This window comes from Schistocerca serialis, chromosome 1 (genome assembly GCF_023864345.2).
Source record: "Schistocerca serialis cubense isolate TAMUIC-IGC-003099 chromosome 1, iqSchSeri2.2, whole genome shotgun sequence".
Lineage (NCBI taxonomy): Eukaryota > Metazoa > Arthropoda > Insecta > Orthoptera > Acrididae > Schistocerca > Schistocerca serialis.
This window is the reverse complement of record NC_064638.1, coordinates 674,468,497-674,489,422: the sequence shown is the minus strand read 5'-3', so window position 1 is coordinate 674,489,422 and position 20,926 is coordinate 674,468,497. Positions and strand designations below refer to the sequence as shown.

Below are 20,926 nucleotides of genomic sequence, written 5' to 3'. Positions count from 1 at the left end.
ACTAAACGTTAAAATTATCTGAGATTTTACCAGTTTGCGTTGCTTACCTGTAGCTCCTCTTACCTTTACACCTACAGTGTGCATTTCCACAAAATTCTTACTATATTTAATATTTAATCTTGTCTCTAAATTGTTCAGATATACCACAAATTGGACTACCTGTATCAATCAAACAGTTCCCTTCTCACTGATCAATTTTAATCTTAATGTAAGGAAATCCAAAATCTGAATCATCATCTCTGTTATTAGACACTTCTTGCAAAAGATCACTTTCAATTTCTTCAAATGCAACATCTATACTGTTTTTGCGTGGTTTTATCAACTTTACTGGTATCATAGCATTACTTTGGTTTCTTATGTTGTTAGGTATAGATTGAACACACTGAATGGATTCCATAGCACAACTAACATCACTTATTACAGAAGGAGCACAAAATACACTACTGGCCATTAAAATTGCTACACCATGAAGATGATGTGCTACAGACACGAAATTTAACTGAAAGGAAGAAGATACTGTGATATGCAAATGATTAGGTTTTCAGAGCATTCACACAAGGTTGAAGCCGGTGGCAACACCTACAACGTGCTGACATGAGCAAAGTTTCCAACCGATTTCTTGTACACAGACAGCAGTTGACCAGTGTTCGTGTAAGGAGGAGAAATGCATACCATCACGTTTCTGACTTTGATAAAGGTCGGACTGTAGCCTATCACGATTGCAGTTTATCGTATTGCAACATTGCTGCTCACGTTGGTCAAGATCCAATGACTTAGCAGAATATGGAAACGGTGGGTTCAGGAGGGTAATTCGTAATGCCTTGCTTGATCCCAATGGCCTCGTATCACTAGCAGTCTAGATGACAGGCATCTTATCCACATGGTTGTAACTGATCATGCAGCCACATCTTGATCCCTAAGTCAACAGATGGGGACATTTGCTAGACAATAACCATCTGCACGAACAGTTCAATGAAATTTGCAGCAGCATAGACTATCAGCTCAGAGACCATGGCTGCGGGTACCCTTGACGCTGCGTCACAGACAGGAGCAACTGCGATGGTGTACTCAACAATGAACCTGGGTGCACGAATGGCAAAACATCATTTTTTTGGATGAATTCAGGTTATGTTTACAGCATCATGATGGCTGCATCCATGTTTGGCGACATTGTGGTGAACACACATTGGAAGTGTGCACTCATCATCGCCATACTGGCGTATCAACTGGCATGATGGTATGGGGTGCCATTGGTTACACGTCTCAGTCACCTCTTGTGGATGTTACATTTCAGATGTGTTACGACCCGTGGCTCTACCCTTCATTCGATCCCTGCAAAACCCTACATTTCAGCAAGGTAATGCATGACTGCATGCTGCAGGTCCTGTACGGGCCTTTCTGGATGCAGAAAATGTTCGACTGCTGCCCTGGCCAGCACATTCTCCAGATCTCTCACCAATTGAAAATGTCTGGTCAATTGTGGCTGAGCAACTGGCTCGTCACAATATGCCAGTCAATACTCCTGATGAACTGTGGTATCGTGTTGAAGCTGCATGGGCAGCTGTACCTGTACACGCCATCCAAGCTCTGTTTGACTCAATGCCCAGGCGTCTGAAGGCCGTTATTACGGCCAGAGGTGGTTGTTCTGGGTACTGATTTCTCAGGATCTATGCACCCAAATTGCGTGAAAATGTAATCACATGTCAGTTCTAGTATAATATATTTGTCCAATCGATACCCGTCTATCATCTGCATTTCTTCTTGGTGTAGCAAGTTTAATAGCCAGTAGTGTATATTACTGTCAAAATTACATTTTCTGCTTAGATCTTCTTTCACTTCATTCCACCAGCATGGATACAAAGTTTGACTAACCGCAGCCAACTTACTCCAGAATGCACATTTGTCTATGTTATCTTCAATTTGGTCCCAAACAAAATTTCAAAAAGCTTTCACCTTTATTCTTGAGGCTTACAGATAACTCACCTTTACTGTTTACTCTGCATGACATTAATGAAAAACTGCTCTGACTAGACTGGTATTCCATGACTCTCAGTTGTATCACTTACCTTACTTGTATTCACAAATAACTCTAATATTTCATTATTCTTAAACTCAACAAAAACCTGATACTCATCATCATCATCATCATCACCATCATCAGCATCGTCATCATCATAATATTCTTCCAGAATAACTTCATCAATAACATCATTAACGACACAAGTCTTGTCTCCATTAAAGTCACACACCTCACCTACATTCATTTGCAATAAGCTACCAGTCTCAGTCTTACCAACCTCAGTAATTTCACAGCTCTCATTCACACCTACATCAAAAATACCACCTAATTCAGATTCAATACAGTCATCACCTGTTTTACATGTATCAATAACAATGTTTTCTGACCAAGAGAAGAAATCATTCGTACACACTACATCAAAATTCTCATTACTCTCACATTGTGGTTTGTGATTAGTATCTACATCACTATAATTAAACATAGCATTTCAAAACTGTTGATCAAAACATAAATGAGAAATCTGATGTTCCTTCTGTGCCACATTATTAATACTGTTATTATTGCCTATTTGTAAGTGTAAATTGGGGGTTCTGTACTTGTTGTGTTTCCTCTCCCCAAAACTGTGGACCTTCATTGAGACAGATTGCTGTTACCCAAATAGTTACCTCTATGATTGTTTCTCCTATTATATTGCCCATAGTTATCCCCATTAGTCCTATTCTGCTGATGTTCATAATTTTTGTCTCTATTACCATTTTGAAACTGACAGAAATTACCACTATTTCTGTTTCTATAGTTATTACCTTTGTGATCTCTATCATTTCAGTGATTATGGTACATGCTTCTTTCTACTGCTCTATCCAGCCTGTTAACATATCATAAAAATTGTTCAAGATAATTGTCAGGTCCTTGTATTAAATCCCACAGCAACCTTTCTGGTAATCTCCTTTTTTGTGCATCAATCAATGTCATTTTGTCAAATTGTTCATCAAGAAGAGTTAATTTCTTAAGTTGATTCTTGCAGAACTCTTTCAGGGTACCATCCCTATTCCTATAATTTGGACCATTTGGAAATTCACTTTTAATTCTCCCTTGTCCAGCTTCCAACCAAAATTTATTTAAAAAAATTCTTTCGAAACTTTGATATGTTTCCCACTTACTTAAATTTATATTTACCCATGACTGAGCTTTGGCTTCAAGACATCTTTTAACAAATTTAATTTTTTGATCATCACTCGTGCCTGACTCAAAAATGTCCCTACCGTGCTGTAAAAAATCCACTGGATGTAAATTGTCTGATGGAAACCTTTTGATTGGAACATTGGACCACGCAATATCATTGTTTGAATGCAAATTACTGTGGATGCAATTTTCCTGTACTACTGAAATATTTTGATATAAAACATTTACATTAGTTAGCATACTGTTTTCAGTGTTTAAAATTTTTTGATCTAAACTTCTAAAGTTCTGTTCCATTTTTTCCTCTACTGCCTTCTGTTGTACTTTGATGTTATTAACATTCTTCTCCCACTGTGAAGATTGTGAACTAACTCATTTTCCAAAACAATAAATTTACTTTCTAAGATATCAACTTTTTATTCACACTTTCTAATCCATCTGGCAGCCCACTTTTTAGCTCAGAAACCTGATTACTAAGTTGGCCTCTTTGGCATTGTACCCTGTGTATTTTACAATTGTTTTTAGACTGTTTTGTTTTCATTTCCTCTAATTTTATTAAAATCAACTGCAAAATATCAGTTTTAACTGTTTCTTTGCTGACTACACCTTCACTTGGTTTAAACATGTCTTGACTGGGCCCTACAACTTTCACATCTACATCACTACCCTCATCTCTATTCATTTTCCTGGCAATCACATGAGTCCACCAAAAAAAATTAGTTTCACAAATAGTTGGTACTTATCTTTTCTGATGTCTTTCATCGTTTTTATAAAGTCCTCTTTCAATTCATCCGATCTGTCATTATTGATATTATCTCGTCACTGTTGATACAACTTTGTTGGGTAGTTCTAGCGTCTTACTTCATCGAGTGATTGAAGTTTATTTGCATAAAATCTGCAAATATAGAAATAATTGTGCTATCTTCTTCTGCAACAGACAAAACTCCTTTATCAGTCAACAGATCCCGGCTGATGCCCACACTTATTATCTTACCCTCCCACACATCACTATTAAATTTTTCTTTGTGTCTTGATTACTTTCAAAAGCTTCTGTTATAACCTTTAATCACCAATAATTGTGTGGATTTTCAAACACACTCACTTAGAAACAATAGCTCGTTACATGATAACAACTCAGTATCTCTTATTCGACTGCCGTGCCGTGACATGCGGCCGGCGCCATTCATAGCTAGGTGGCGCACCCGCGCTCAGCCGAGTTGCAGAGCGCCTCTATCGCCGTTTGCGCGTACTGTCGTGGCAGCAAAGTTAAATGTTGTGGCACTGTCACAACAGCTTCAAGAGGTGTAAGGTATACAAAAGAAAAACTTTTTACTTATCTTCATTTTCTCTTGTTGTAGTTGTTGTCTCCAAGTCTTGCATCTAAGAGTACATTCTGGCAGCTGAAATTTTTATTTATCAATGTGGGTTCCTGATGACTAAATAACGGATGAAGATTTGCCTGTATATATCGTGAATTTTATTCTTTGTCACATTATTAAATATCACACTCTTCTTACAATTTCCACTTAATATTCCAAATTACATTGTTAATGTCAATCATATAAAACATCTGCCTCCATCAGAAGCATGCCCACTACACCTAACATTTTGCCAAATTCACAATATTCTGAAGAGTTTACAAAACAAAAGAGTTTACAAACTTTCTTGAAAAAAGTAGAATATTCGCTAAAATATATCATTATTTTGCAGATGAGTCCAGAAATAAATTTAATAATTAGCTTTAGATTGTGCAATTAATAATATGAACTTTAAGTATACCAGAATTTCTAATTTCAAATTATTTTTAAAACAAGAATATTTTTTAACAATTAGTACATATTGATTGTGACCTGCCATGTTAGCCAAGGGTGGGAATGTGGTGCTTTCTGGACTTGGGTAGGCACACCAGCCATGGGTCAAATCTGTCCAGTGGATTAACAATAAGGGCCAGTGTGCCGCCCAGCCTGGATGTGGTTTTTAGGTGACTTTCCATTCCCACTAGGTGAATATGTCCCACCTCAGTAACACAACTTGCTAACATTTGAAAGTGTTCATACTATTTCATAGCTTACACTAGACGCAGACATCTGGGGTACACTAATTCTGTCCCCGGGGGCACGGGGTGGTGACAGCAAGGGCATCCGGCCACTAACAAGGCTGATTCCACATTGTAGTTGGACAAAGGTCCAAGGAAATGATGATGAGTACATATCAGTTGTAACAAATTAATTTCTTTTTATCTATCTTAGCCTGAAATATAATACATCGTATACAAAATCAAATGAAATTCTTTCTGTGAAACAGCTGAGAATATTCACCTGTACAAGAATCGAAAGTATACATGGTATCTGTTAGAAGGGATATCCGCATCCAGTGATGCCTGTGGGCTGAGGATGACATGGCGGCTTGTCGTTACCATTGGGCTTTCATGGCCTGTTCAGGCGGAGTCTAGTTTTTAGAGGAGGGTGTCCCATTACAAGCCAAGAGAGTGGACTGATTGAGGGACACATGGGATGTGTTGGATGTCAGTTGGATTCCCACATTTGACCCACCACAGTGATGTCCACTGACAACTGCTTTAATGTGATTGACCAGTGCCAGTACCACTTGGAGTTGTTAGTGAAGGGTTGACAACTCAGCCTGCAGCCAAGCATAGCAATAACAGTCCCAGTACAGCAGAAGACTACACTATATAGTTATTAAAATGTGGGACTATGTCCAGTAAGTACACAAACACACAAGAAATTTACAAACTAAACTACTAAGCACACAAGTAAATGAAAATATGTCACTTCTGTTAGAGGCATGTAAAAATAATTGACAAATGAATGATGTACTCCCCTGAGTTTCTGTGGAGATGAGAGCTGTCACCTTGCTTCAGACTTACTATACTTGTTCAGACATATGAGGTAGCGCATACCTCTCCCTAATATCTTGTAGGATGATATTGGAATCTGAAAAATTCAATAATCAGAAATAAGTGGTCAAGTGTTTTGGATAGTCCTTGGCCTAATGAACATTGTTACATACTGGAGCAACCCTGTGGTACAGGGTCAAAATTGAAACATTACACACTTCCTCTGGCCCAGGCAAATTAAGCAAATCAGTTAGTTCTTTCACATTAGATGTGATCTAGGGTAGACTGTATATGGCTGATAAAAGCCTCATTCATTTGTTCATGTGCTGTTCCTGATAAAACCCCAAAAGCTATTATTCTTTGGTACAAAAAGCACCAATTGTGGGGATGGCCACATCTATAATTTCTATTCATGGCAAATTGTTGACATTTTTATGATATCTTCATAAGATAATATTTTTGGTGAATTTCAAAAACTTTTTCTTGTTCCTGAGATCCAGGAGATGCAGAAAACAGAAAAAACTAATTTCTAGCTGTTTTTGCACTGTGGGCCACAATTATCTAAGTGACTAACTGTAGCAAATGACTCATATTTTGACTGGCCCTCCTTTAGACTTAATAACAATGCATTTTGGGTACCAAATGTACCAATTTTGGGGATGATTACTTCCATAATTTCTTTTCATGGCAGAGTGTCAAAATTTTTCCCATATGTTCTCAGGGAATCTCAAAACTTTTTTTGAAATCATTATCCATTACAAAGTCCACAGGTTCAAAGTTACCATATTTGTTGTTTGTTGTTGTGGTCTTCAGTCCTGAGACTGGTTTGATGCAGCTCTCCATGCTACTCTATCCTGTCCAAGCTTTTTCATCTCCCAGTACCTACTGCAACCTACATCCTTCTGAATCTGCTTAGTGTATTCATCTCTTGGTCTCCCTCTACGATTTTTACCCTCCATGCTGCCCTCCAATACTAAATTGGTGATCCCTTGATGCCTCAGAACATGTCCTACCAACCGATCCCTTCTTCTGGTCAAGTTGTGCCACAAACTTCTCTTCTCCCCAATCCTATTCAATACTTCCTCATTAGTTATGTGATCTACCCATCTAATCTTCAGCATTCTTCTGTAGCACCACATTTCGAAAGCTTCTATTCTCTTCTTGTCCAAACTATTTATCGTCCATGTTTCACTTCCATACATGGCTACACTCCATACAAATACTTTCAGAAATGACTTCCTGACACTTAAATCTATACTGCATGTTAACAAATTTCTCTTCTTCAGAAACGCTTTCCTTGCCATTGCCAGCCTACATTTTATATCCTCTCTACTTCGACCATCATCAGTTATTTTGCTCCCCAAATAGCAAAACTCTTTTACTACTTTAAGTGCCTCATTTCCTAATCTAATTCCCTCAGCATCACCCGACTTAATTAGACTACATTCCATTATCCTTGTTTTGCTTTTGTTGATGTTCATCTTATATCCTCCTTTCAAGACACTGTCCATTCCATTCAACTGCTCTTCCAAGTCCTTTGCTGTCTCTGACAGAATTACAATGTCATCGGCGAACCTCAAAGTTTTTATTTCTTCTCCATGAATTTTAATACCTACTCCGAATTTTTCTTTTGTTTCCTTTACTGCTTGCTCAATATACAGATTGAACAACATCGGGGAGAGGCTACAACCCTGTCTTACTCCCTTCCCAACCACTGCTTCCCTTTCATGTCCCTCGACTCTTATAACTGCCATCTGGTTTCTGTACAAATTGTAAATAGCCTTTCGCTCCCTGTATTTTACCCCTGCCACCTTTAGAATTTGAAAGAGAGTATTCCAGTCAACATTGTCAAAAGCTTTCTCTAAGTCTACAAATGCTAGAAACGTAGGTTTGCCTTTCCTTAATCTTTCTTCTAAGATAAGTCGTAAGGTCAGTATTGCCTCACGTGTTCCAGTGTTTCTACGGAATCCAAACTGATCTTCCCCGAGGTTGGCTTCTACCAGTTTTTCCATTCGTCTGTAAAGAATTCGTGTTAGTATTTTGCAGCTGTGACTTATTAAGCTGATAGTTCGGTAATTTTCACATCTGTCAACACCTGCTTTCTTTGGGATTGGAATTATTATATTCTTCTTGAAGTCTGAGGGTATTTTGCCTGTTTCATACATCTTGCTCACCAGATGGTAGAGTTTTGTCAGGACTGGCTCTCCCACAGCCGTAAGTAGTTCCAATGGAATATTGTCTACTCCGGGGGCCTTGTTTCGACTCAGGTCTTTCAGTGCTCTGTCAAACTCTTCACGCAGTATCATATCTCCCATTTCATCTTCATCTACATCCTCTTCCATTTCCATAATATTGTCCTCAAGTACATCGCCCTTGTATAAACCCTCTATATACTCCTTCCACCTTTCTGCTTTCCCTTCTTTGCTTAGAACTGGGTTTCCATCTGAGCTCTTGATATTCATACAAGTCGTTCTCTTATCTCCAAAGGTCTCTTTAATTTTCCTATAGGCGGTATCTATCTTACCCCTAGTGAGACAGGCCTCTACATCCTTACATTTGTCCTCTAGCCATCCCTGCTTAGCCATTTTGCACTTCCTGTCGATCTCATTTTTGAGACGTTTGTATTCCTTTTTACCTGTTTCACTTACTGCATTTTTATATTTTCTCCTTTCATCAAGTAAATTCAATATTTCTTCTGTTACCCAAGGATTTCTACTAGCCCTCGTCTTTTTATCTACTTGATCCTCTGCTGCCTTCACTACTTCATCCCTCAAAGCTACCCATTCTTCTTCTACTGTATTTATTTCCCCCATCCCTGTCAATTGCTCCCTTATGCTCTCCCTGAATCTCTGTACAACCTCTGGTTCTTTTAGTTTATCCAGGTCCCATCTCCTTAAATTCCCACCTTTTTGCAGTTTCTTCAGTTTCAATCTACAGGTCATAACCAATAGATTGTGGTCAGAGTCCACATCTGCCCCTGGAAATGTCTTACAATTTAAAACCTGGTTCCTAAATCTCTGTCTTACCATTATATAATCTATCTGATACCTTTTAGTATCTCCAGGGTTCTTCCATGTATACAACCTTCTTTCATGATTCTTAAACCAAGTGTTAGTTATGATTATGTTGTGCTCTGTGCAAAATTCGACCAGGCGGCTTCCTCTTTCATTTCTGTCCCCCAATCCATATTCACCTACTATGTTTCCTTCTCTCCCATTTCCTACTCTCGAATTCCAGTCACCCATGACTATTAAATTTTCGTCTCCCTTCACAATCTGAATAATTTCTTTTATTTCATTATACATTTCTTCAATTTCTTCGTCATCTGCAGAGCTAGTTGGCATATAAACTTGTACTACTGTAGTAGGCGTGGGCTTCGTATCTATCTTGGCCACAATAATGCGTTCACTATGCTGTTTGTAGTAGCTTACCCGCATGCCTATTTTCCTATTCATTATTAAACCTACTCCTGCATTACCCCTATTTGATTTTGTGTTTATAACCCTGTAGTCACCTGACCAGAAGTCTTGTTTCTCCTGCCACCGAACTTCACTAATTCCCACTATATCTAACTTCAACCTATCCATTTCCCTTTTTAAATTTTCTAACCTACCTGCCCGATTAAGGGATCTGACATTCCACGCTCCGATCCGTAGAACGCCAGTTTTCTTTTTCCTGATAACGACATCCTCTTGAGTAGTCCCCGCCCGGAGATCCGAATGGGGGACTATTTTACCTCCGGAATATTTTACCCAAGAGGACGCCATCATCATGTAATCATACAGTAAAGCTGCATGCCCTCAGGAAAAATTACGGCTGTAGTTTCCCCTTGCTTTCAGCCGTTCGCAGTACCAGCACAGCAAGGCCGTTTTGGTTATTGTTACAAGGCCAGATCAGTCAATCATCCAGACTGTTGCCCTTGCAACTACTGAAAAGGCTGCTGCCCCTCTTCAGGAACCACATGTTTGTCTGGCCTCTCAACAGATACCCCTCCGTTGTGGTTGCACCTACGGTACGGCTATCTGTATCGCTGAGGCACGCAAGCCTCCCCACCAACGGCAAGGTCCATGGTTCATGGGGGGGTTTACCATATTTATGCAGGTGAAATATGCATGTAATATCCAGTCTGAAGCAGAGATGTGGTTTTAACTGACACAGTGAACATATGACAAGAGTTCTAAGGTCATTACAAGCATTCTGAGATCAACACGCTATGTTTTTAACCAGTATTTTTTTTTTCATCAATAAAACTTTGTGACTCACTTGTTCTGTATAATGGGCCCTTCTTACCTATACAAATATACGAAAGTGGTACTACAGTGACAAAAAAATGGGCTGAAAAGGAACTTAACATGCCTGAAAAAAACTTAAAATAAATGGCCAAAATTATTTAAAACTGGAAAGACTGCAAATTCAGTAAAATGTTTCTAATAACATTGTTAATCTTTTAAGAAAAAAAATCATAAGCTGGGGGTTTTCGATGAATTGTAAATGTTGAGCAAAGTATCTGGCAAAAATGTAAAGCAAACAATTTTGGATTAACCTTTTATTGTGTGTACTATGTTTGTATGTGTCAAAGTATGTAAACAAACTATCAAAAATTTACTGATCTACAGATTTGCTTTATATAAGCAGTAACCCTGATGAAGCAGGTAAAATAAGGGAACCACTGGAAAAATGTTCCTTTCAGAACACAAAAAGGGCAAATAAGGTCTTCTTTTAAAAAAACCATGACAGAAAAGAGGATACTCAGTTGCCTCAATCCTCATTTCACCTTCTCCAACATAATTTTTTGCATGTAAACATATTTACAATTTTTGTGCTAAACGAAAGTCGCAGAAAGATAGTGATGGTGGTGGAGGAGGAAGAGGAGGAGATTCATGTTTAATGTCCTTTCAACAGTGAGATCATTACAGACTGAGCACAAGCTTGGATTAGGGAAGGATAGGAAGGAAAGTGGCCATACCCTTTCAAAGGAACCATTCCTACATTTGCCTTAAGAGATTTAGGGAAATCACAGAAAACCTAAATGATGATGACTGGACGCAGGTTTGAACCGTTATCCTCCTGAATATGGTGGTGGAAGTAAGAGGAGACAATACCAGTGGGAGGGATAAAGAGGAGATATAGTGATGACAGCAGGGAAAAAGTGGCAGTGGCAGAGAAAGAGTAGATAGAAGAAGAAAACAGCAGTGGGATCAACAAATAGAGCAGACCGTGGAAATGAATAACACAGGAGTGGAGACCATACATAGGTTTTGAGGGGTGGGGGTGGGGTGGTGGAGTGTGTAGGAATCTGGATACTCCCAGACCAGCAGAAGCTTAACACATAGATACAGAGGAGGGTGAATTTTGGTCCAAAATTTTAAACATGTAGGCAAAGGGGAAAATGTAAGTTGTACCCCTCAGAATTTTTGAGCTATTGAGATGTGTTGGGGCAGTGACAGCAGAAAAGAAAGACAGAAGGAGACAGTAGCAGTGGGATATACTGTAAATTACTGGGGACAAAGGAGACAGTGGGAGAGAGACATACATAAACTGTGGCAGTGAGTGGGAGATGCTGAGTTTGAAGGCCTCACTGGGAAAAAGAGGCTGACTGAAAGGATTGTGAATGTTCTGTGTTAAAAGAGCACAAATGTGTTAGCAGGCCAAAATTTTTGGTGAGTAAAGCAGGAGCTGGTTATCCACTTTTTTGACAGAGTCTTTAAAGAGGAGCATATTTGCCTTTTGTGTGCTTATGAAAATAGATGAGTGGAAATACTCTTGTTTCACTACCAGATTCTCATTAGCAAATATTTCTGTTATTGTTTAAAAGCTCATATTACCCAAATACAGTACCATCTGTCTCTGGCCATCTCATCATTCAAAGTGTGACGTACACTGTAATTAAAATCATAATTTACTTCAAACTGTTATGACTTGTCAGTATTTCTAATAAACTATGAGATTGTTTCTTATTCACATTTATGCAAAGTTCTTCAGGGTCTCACCTACAAACTTTGGAGGTCAATAGTGCACACACACACAAAAATTCTTAAAGAAATGTATCCTATGAAGCCCTTTATGACAGGGTACTTCAAAAAGTGCACTGGTTTTTATGTGTCAGATTATGAACTTTATTTTTTTTTTCAAAACACATTTTCATCACACCTTCCTATTTCAGGTGTGGAAAATGACATTGGCATACAACCTCCTCTACTGCACAGACTCATAAGAATTCTGTCTGTAAAATTTACAATGAATGCCTGACAAGAGTCCACTTGAATTTCACAAACAATAAATCGAATTTAAACCTTTAACTCACGGATGTCTTGGGGTTTATTGATAAACATGAATGATTTAGATTAACCCCAAATAAAAAAAACTGCAAGGGGTTAAATGACATGACTTTGGTGGGCATTGTTGTTCATCATTACACAAGATGAGGCAATCCAGAAACTGCTCATTGAGCAACTCAGTGGTTTCACAGGAAGTGCAACAAGTGGCAATATTCTGCAGAAACCTCAACTCTTGAATGTCCATTCCATTGAAATGAGGCTACAAAAAGTCTCTTAACATTGCATGCTTTCTATTAACTGCCACAATTTGCCCTGAGTCATCTTTAAAAAAATTAGGGCCAATGATGCTGCTAACCCAAAAGCTACACCAAACCATCTCTCACTGTGTATGCATTTCCTTCTCTTGAACACTGCAGGATTTTCTGATCCCACATGTGGCAGTTCTGTTTATTCACAAACCCATTTTAGTGGAAGTACACCTCATCAATAAATGTGATGTTCCTGTAGTCTTCTCAGAAACCAGTCAACAAAATGTCACATTTTCTCTCAATAGGCTTCTTTTTCTGCTGCATTAACTAAATTTTGTAAGGGTGCTAATGGAGATTGTACAAGAGAATTTGATATACTGAAGTATATCTTACGTCCAGTTTTTGAGAATGGCAAAGAACTGACTTCACTGGATTAGCAAACACTCTGCCATTAACCATTGTAAAATTTTGCACAGATCAGTCAGTACGAGGGCATCCAGAACTTTTAATGTTCACTGTTGAACCCATTTCTTTGAACATAACACATCTGCAAACTGTTGATTCATCTGGTGCTTCATTGTTTCTTATACTCATGGGAAGATATCTTATATTCAGTGTATGACTTTCTTTCAATGATACAGATATTGACTGAATCTAGAAGCATTAGTTTCCCGAAAAGAGACACTCTACCAGAGTACTTTTGCTAGGGTTTGTTAGTGTCATCAAGACCCAAGGGGTATTCATTCTGAGCATGCTACCAGTGGAAGGTGTGTTGCATGAACACTGAATTTAAGGGATGCATGACAAATTTAGTGATGTACCTCCAACCAGTATGCATGGAGTGACATGTGCTATCTTTATCAAACTGTTAATGATTCTGTCTTTCATAAAACATGTAATTTACAGATGATGCCTATTTTTCATGGTCTGGTTATTTTAACAGCCGGAAAAGTCACATTTTGTACCACCAACAATGGTTTATTCTCATAATGAGGGCTAGAATGGCCAGTAATCATCTATGACATTATTCTGCAGGCACCTTAAATTGGAATTACTTACCATTAGTTGCTGTGTACTATGCACACTGAGGTACAAAGCACAATACTGCTTGCTGCATACAGTGACCTCTTATTCCAGCATGATTGAAACTCCACATATTTTAGTGTTATCATGCATACACAGTTAACTGTCGACAATGCAGTTCATGCAGGAGTTATTGCATAGTTTCCTCAAATCTACAAAATCTAACATCTCATGATTGCTTGAACCAAACATGTGTATTGTGATGTGAAACAGAATGCTGTAGTGCTTCACAGAATAGGATGGTTATTAGTGGAAAGATACAAAGTATGTGATAATGCTTAGGCTATAGTGTTTCAACATCCCCAATGTCTGTAATAGTACGCAGTTATTATTCATTCTCAAAATATTATAGGTATATTATGAGCACAACCCTTAAGTGATGAGCTAAAAGTAATATGTGTGATCTATCGTTCTTTAATAAAATGAAATGATTGTGTGGCATTGATAGCTGGGAGTCCGCACCCAGGGAATTTCAGCACTGAGTTGCAAGTCACTTCAGTTGACCCCACATTGAGTGACTTGCATGGTACTGATGATGAAATGATGATGAGGACAGCACAACACCCAGTCCCTGAGTGGAGAAAATTTCTGACCTGGCTGGGAATTGAACCTGGGCCCACCACGTGGCAGTCAGATGAGCTGACCACTAAGCTAAGGCGACAGACCTTCTTTAAAGTTTGTTGATAATGACCTGAAACACCCTGCATTTCTTCCAATTGACATGACAATAAATGACTTGATAAAACTCACCATTCATCTTGCTAAGTATTCTTTGTTTTTCTCTTTACTTCCTACCGCTCTCAAATCACAAAACTAATGCTGTGTTTTAAGAAATCATATTAATATCTTTAATTGTCATCTTCTTGTATGTGCAGTTGTATCTGTTGAGTCTGCATTAGTGTGACTCTTATATGGTACTTTTAAAAGAAATCATACTCTTTTTGGGTTGCCCACCAATTTTGTTAAATTCTGTCTAAAAATAATCTGTGTGAAATATGAGGTCAGGAGAAAAAGGGGAAGAGGTGTCTGTAGTTCTTACAAATCTGACAATTCATAAAAAATGGCAACCATCAACTTTGTGAACTATTACTTGTTCATGACAAATTTATTATTTAATTAATGTAAACACAATATTTACTTCAGTCTTCTTACATTAATTGATTGCCATTTCATAGATCATAATGCTCACATGATGTGACGAGTCATTCAACCAAGAAGGGTAGAGATGGGCAGAACAAGCCAATATGTTCCTTCTTTTGGCACAACCGCATTGCACTATTCATCTCTCACTTTAGAGAAAAGGCAACAGATGTAACAAGTACAATGTCTTCATCTTCAATTCGTTAATGAGAGATGATTTATTTGCCTTAATACTGCTCACATAAAACAACTAGAAGCAAACAGCACCTGCCAAACAACCTTTTACAGTTATGTTTTACAATTTACAATATTTAATTTAAATGTCTGACAGACTGCCATCCTAGTTGATGAAAAGTGATAATTTATTGGGAAATCTGCTAATTTTGACACAAGAACTGAGAAATGGCATAACACAATTAGAAGTTTTATATCATAAAATAGATGCAACTACTAAGATTTTGTATTTGAATATGATCCTTTATATTTGATATGAATCTTTATATTTGAATATGAAATTTTAAAATTAACTGTGAACTTTTTTTGGCAAAGCACAATCTTTTGGTTTTTTGCTGTGTGTTCTAGAGACAATCCATCAGTCAAAGTGAATCGAGAAAGATAATTATTATTTGAAAATGTTTGAGGCCATGATGAATCTGAATTATCACAAGAAGAGAATGAAATTTGTGATATATGATTTTCCTTGAAGATGGTCTGTGCCACCTCTGCAACCCGAAGAGTAGTATTTAGTTTTCACCTTTGTTTCAAAATGTGTTAATATCATGTCAATCATGATATTTCTAGTGCAGCTTCAAAAACTGAAAAGACATTTATAGCACTTGGCTTCTAAATCAATCATCTTTGCATCATTTGAATACTATTCACCCCATATTATACAAAAATTCTTTATTATGCAATGGAACCACTCTAGGGATCAGCATAAAGAAAAAAAATTAAACTTGAGAAGTAAGAGCCATTCCAGTCTGCAAGATTTCCTCTTTTCATGTTTGCTTTTTCTAAGTGTTGCATGTTCTTTCCAGCATTTGCGTTTGCATGAAATTACTTTCTGGTGTAGTAACAGGCTGCCATAAGGTCTACCATCATCACGTACCATTTTCTGTGAATTTTGTGACCATTGCAAATAGCACTTGAACAGTCAGTAGAGCACTATCTGTGAAGTCAAGCACAGCAGCCAATAATAGCAGCAGTTTATGTTTCTATACAGCATTTAGTTTAGGATTTTTTCTCATGTGCTTTTGTCAAGAAGCCAATAGAATTTTTGTAACTAACAGTACTGACTTATATTTAACTACTTTCTCTATGTCTTCACACATTTTTTGAGCAGTATGTCACATGAGTTGACTTTTTAGCATAATAGTAACCAGAAACAGCATCACTTAGGCCACAGATAGTGACTGTTTGGGCTAGTGTTATCATTGTTGTATAGACAAATATAGATTGCAGGTAGATAGGGACTACACCTGTTGCATAGAGATGCAGAGCAATTAGCCAGTATCCGGAAACAATTGGCAGCTGCATTGATCAATGTTGACAGGCTTCAGACTGCTGCCCAGGTATGGTGTTGAGATGTCTAAGACAAAAACTTTTGCACCACTGGCATGTGAAGCATCAGCCAGGGTTCCTGATGTTTCAGCACCTCCCAGTACCCATAATGTGGTCAGTATACATCCACCTGAGTGTCAATGAAAGACAGTGTCATGGTCATATATTTCTGGATGGAAGGCAATAATGGGTACTAGCTGGAAGGCTGTCCCCTTCTGTCTTAAAAGCAAGTTTGAGGTCTTCCCCAGTGCTAAAAGTACATCCAGTGTGCAGAGAATGTTTCACCTTTTGGAATAACGGACAATATTCCTGAAAGGTCAGGATAAGTGCAGAGGGTAGGCTTTGGGTTCTTGGGAGCTCTAGTGTTAGGCACATGACAGAGCCCATTAGGCAAATAGCAGTAATGTCAGGAAGGAAGGCTAGTTTCCAATCTGTTTGACTGCCAGATGTTTCATCTGAGATGTGGAGGAGGCTCTGTTGGCTGTTATTGGGCACACTCTGTGCAATCTGCTGCAAATCATGGCTCATGTTGGCCTGCATGACATCTGCCACATAGGTTTACAGCTATCTGGCTGCATTGGTAAAGACAGCTAGCCTTGCATGCAGAATGGATGTTGAGCTGACATTTGCAGCATTGTTCCAAGAACCATTTGTGGTCTTCTGATTTGGAGCCAAGTGCAAGGTTTAAACCAAAGGCTCAGACAGTTCTTTGGTGAGCTTGGATGTGAATTTCTCAACCTTCAGTATTAGGTGGAGAATTTAAGATACCTCTTAATAAATTAGCTGTATTGGATGTGAATTTCTCAATCTCCATTATCGGATGGAGAATTATAAGATCCCTCATAATAGATCGGGTGTGTGTGGGTTCAGGTTTATGGCTTCTAGTGTCAGGTGAAGAATTAGAGGAACTCTCCTAATAGACTGGATATGTGCGATGCAGATTTTTCAGCTTCCATTATGTGGTTGAGAATTGTAGGGCCCCTCATAATGGATTAGGTGTGCACTATGCATGAAGTGGCTACGAGGATAGCACAGCTGGTGTTTCAAGTACATATGGGTTTTTTGAGTAGAGAAATCCCTCAATGGACAGAATGATCACTCCCTGATTTCAGAAAAGGAAGTACTTTTTTAAGTTTTTTTATTTTTTGAGTTACATGTCTTGTGATTGGTTAGATGTAGTTTGCCACAAATTCCTCTGTTGTGACAAACTCTTTGTTTCAGAGTAACACTCACACTTTGCATCTTCAGTTATATGTTGTATGTGTTGCAGCCTCTACAGTTTCCTCTATTGCCATGGAAGCCATTCCATGATGTCTTAACACATTTTCTATCATCCCATCACTTCTTCGTGTCAATGTTTTCCACATCTCCCATTCTTAACTGATTTGGCAGAGTACCATCTCATTTATTGCATAGCAGTTCATCCAATTTTCAATATAATTCTATAGCACCACAGTTCAACCGTTTAAATTCTCATCTTTTCCAGTTTTCTAACATTCCACAATTCATTGCTATACAATGGTATTCACTAAATGCATATTTTTCAGAAATTTCTACTAAAATTAAGGATTATGTTTGATAGTTGCAGATTTCTATTGGCCAGGGATGCCTTCTTTGGCTGTGCTAGACTGCTCTTCATAGCTGAAGGAATGGTCTTTGCCTTGTTTGGTGCAGATTCTCCCTTAGTAACTCATTGTTTAAATTGTTGTTTGGTCTCAGAGGTATAGTAATGTATCCATTTTTCATCCACAGTGATGAAATGATGCTTAAAGTCCTGCGGATTCTTCCTGAACAGCTGCAAACCATCCTTGCAACATTTCACATGATTCCATTTTTGGTCAAGCATGAGCAATCGTGGAACCCATCTTGCGGATAGCTTTCTCATGTCCAGATGTTTATGCAAAATATTATGTACCCATTCATTCAAGATGACCGAGCGAGGTGGCGCAGTGGTTAGCACACTGGACTCGCATTCAGGAGGACGACGGTTGAATCCCATCTCCAGCCATCCTGATTTAGGTTTTCCGTGATTTCCCTGAATCATTTCAGGTAAATGCCGGGATGGTTCCTTTGAAAGGGCATGGCCGATTTCCTTCCCTAACCCGAGCTTGCGCTCCGTCTCTAATGACCTCGTTGTCGACGGGACATTAAACACTAACCACCACCACCACCACCACCACTACGACCACTACCACATCATTCAAGATGCCCATAGTACTAGCAATCTCATGCACCTTAACTCTTCTGATTTCTGGAGTTGTAATCTCCACAGGGCATCCAGAACATTCAGCATCACTTGTGCCCATATGGCCACTGAAAAAATTTTGAAACCACTTAAAAACTGTTGTAATCAAAAGTACAGAGCCACCATAATGTTTATTAAGCTTCTCTTTAACTCCTGAGGTGTTTTGCCTTTCATAAAGTAATGTTTAATCGCCACACGAAATTCTTTTTCGTCCATTTTTTGACAATCACTCGACTTCCTTGATTCACATGAATGCCAAACACAAACAAATAGACCAATATGGCTGAAACTTGGTGTGCATTCTTTCCAGAGATGCTACTAACTAAACATAGCCTTGATACATGCCCTTGGTGCCATCTCTCAGACTTTGCATGGACTTTTCAAACGCCCCTTCATACAATAGTAAGTTATGGTTCTTCATGCATTTCCCTTGTCTAATAACTTCTTTATTCTGTTGTTATACTATCCTACCAATGCATTTAGTACTCTGACTCAACAAACTTTGCATAGAACCATCCAACTGACACAAATAAGTTACTTTTTTCAGCCTCATTCCACACCGAGCTCCAACCTCATCCAAAAATGGTACAACTGAGCAATTAATGTATAATTTGTTCTGAGGAACAGTAACATGCTACTCCTTCTTGTAGCTCTAATTTCTTTGCTTCAAATGTTCATTACACACCATCAATATGGAAAATATTCATTTTTCCATTCCCATGTCTTTGAAAATGAAAATCATTGACTTTCTTGATGAAGTTATTCATTGCAAAGATCTTATCAATTCACACTGACACATGAACTGGAACTGGATAGCTTTCTCATCAACCATTTGAGGTACAGAACCTCTTGTATGAGCTATTTTATGCTTTATGTGCTAACAGAAACAGCCACTTTAGACAAGCAGAGGTGTTCGCTATTATTTCCCAGATTAAAATACACTGTTCAGAGGTAAAGTACTTAATCCCTGCTGAATCAAAATGCAGTGGACTTACACATGTACTCTAAGTTCTCTGCAAGTGATTGGTCTTCCTATTAAATTTCCTTGATAATGTTTTATTTGGATTCCAGGATATTTAGGTAACTGATTAGGACTGTTGTGGTTCCAGCTAAAATAATGTGTAGTGTTGTTTTATGCTAAAACTGTTTCAAGTACACTTAAAGTATTTTTTGTTTAAACTCATTTAAATGTGATGCTTCTGTTACAGGGAGCTCAGGGTGAGCCAGGGAGCAAGGGAGAGAGAGGTGATCCAGGATTGCCCGTATGTACATTCTTATTTCATGATTGATGTATCATATTCACCTATTAATCTCATTCCCTTAACACTCTCACAAATACTTCAGCCATGGTTTCTTCAGTGAATCAAACTACAAGCATGTATTAATCACTGACATTTACTTTAACAATGTTCCAATAAATGACACTTATAATGTTTCACATAAAAAGCAAATAAAATATTAATATTCCAAATGCATAATTGAACAACAGATTAATTTTTTCTGTGTTTGGACTCATTTTATTGCCAGAACAACAAAAATTATATTTTTTTTAATGAAATGGCTATACCATCTCCCTTCACATAATTTGGCTGTCTATAACATTAACATATTTTTCCATTGTATTTTAGGGTACTGATGGAATTCCTGGTGCAGAGGTACCCCAGCTTTAAGTAATTCTTGCTTTGTGTAGCATTCAGTTGCATGTTATCTTGCAACAGCTTGGTGCTTTTTGAAATGCATGAGTAGTTTATGATTTTTGGAATGTGTGCACATTTATTTATTTCAGAGTGATGCATCTATGTTTGTAGATTAATGGCAAAGCATGGGTGCATAATCTTATCATAAACTGCAACAAAAAAGAACCAAATTCACAATCTGACATAATTTAATCAGCCACAGTAACTTATGTAAATTGTACTTTAATGGCATAATCTGTGCACATAGAGCTAACCTATTGGTGTGTGCCTAACTTTATTTAATCTGAGTAACCAAATGTAAGATTTTTCGTAAGTTATAAGTTTTCCATAAGTGAGAATGAAGCTTTTTTTTTTTTTTGTGGAAAGCCCAGGTGCTGTGAGCCTTTAGCTTTAAGAATAAATTCTTTTTGTGGTGACTAAAGGAAGAAGAAAAGATTTTTAAAATGGTAGAAGGACCCAAGAGGTGATACTAATACACATGCGATGAGAGGAATATTGACACAAAAAGATCCAAATTTGGCCATAGAAATGTGATCAAGACAACTTATCATTGTACTAAGGAGGTAATAAGTATTGAGCTGGTACATTGTTGCTCAGCTCTTTAACTGCCTTTGTTCTT

General features: G+C 38.0%; 1 protein-coding gene across 1 annotated transcript in view; it reads left to right on the top strand.

Annotated features, from left to right (window-relative positions):
- Nucleotides 1-20,926, top strand: part of LOC126423533 (collagen alpha chain CG42342-like) — a 649,892-nt gene that overhangs the window by 520,652 nt on the left and 108,314 nt on the right. The window contains exons 21-22 of the mRNA XM_050087251.1: nucleotides 19,819-19,872; nucleotides 20,239-20,265. Coding sequence (XP_049943208.1) covers nucleotides 19,819-19,872; nucleotides 20,239-20,265 — 81 coding nt within the window. The remainder of the gene's footprint in view (nucleotides 1-19,818; nucleotides 19,873-20,238; nucleotides 20,266-20,926) is intronic.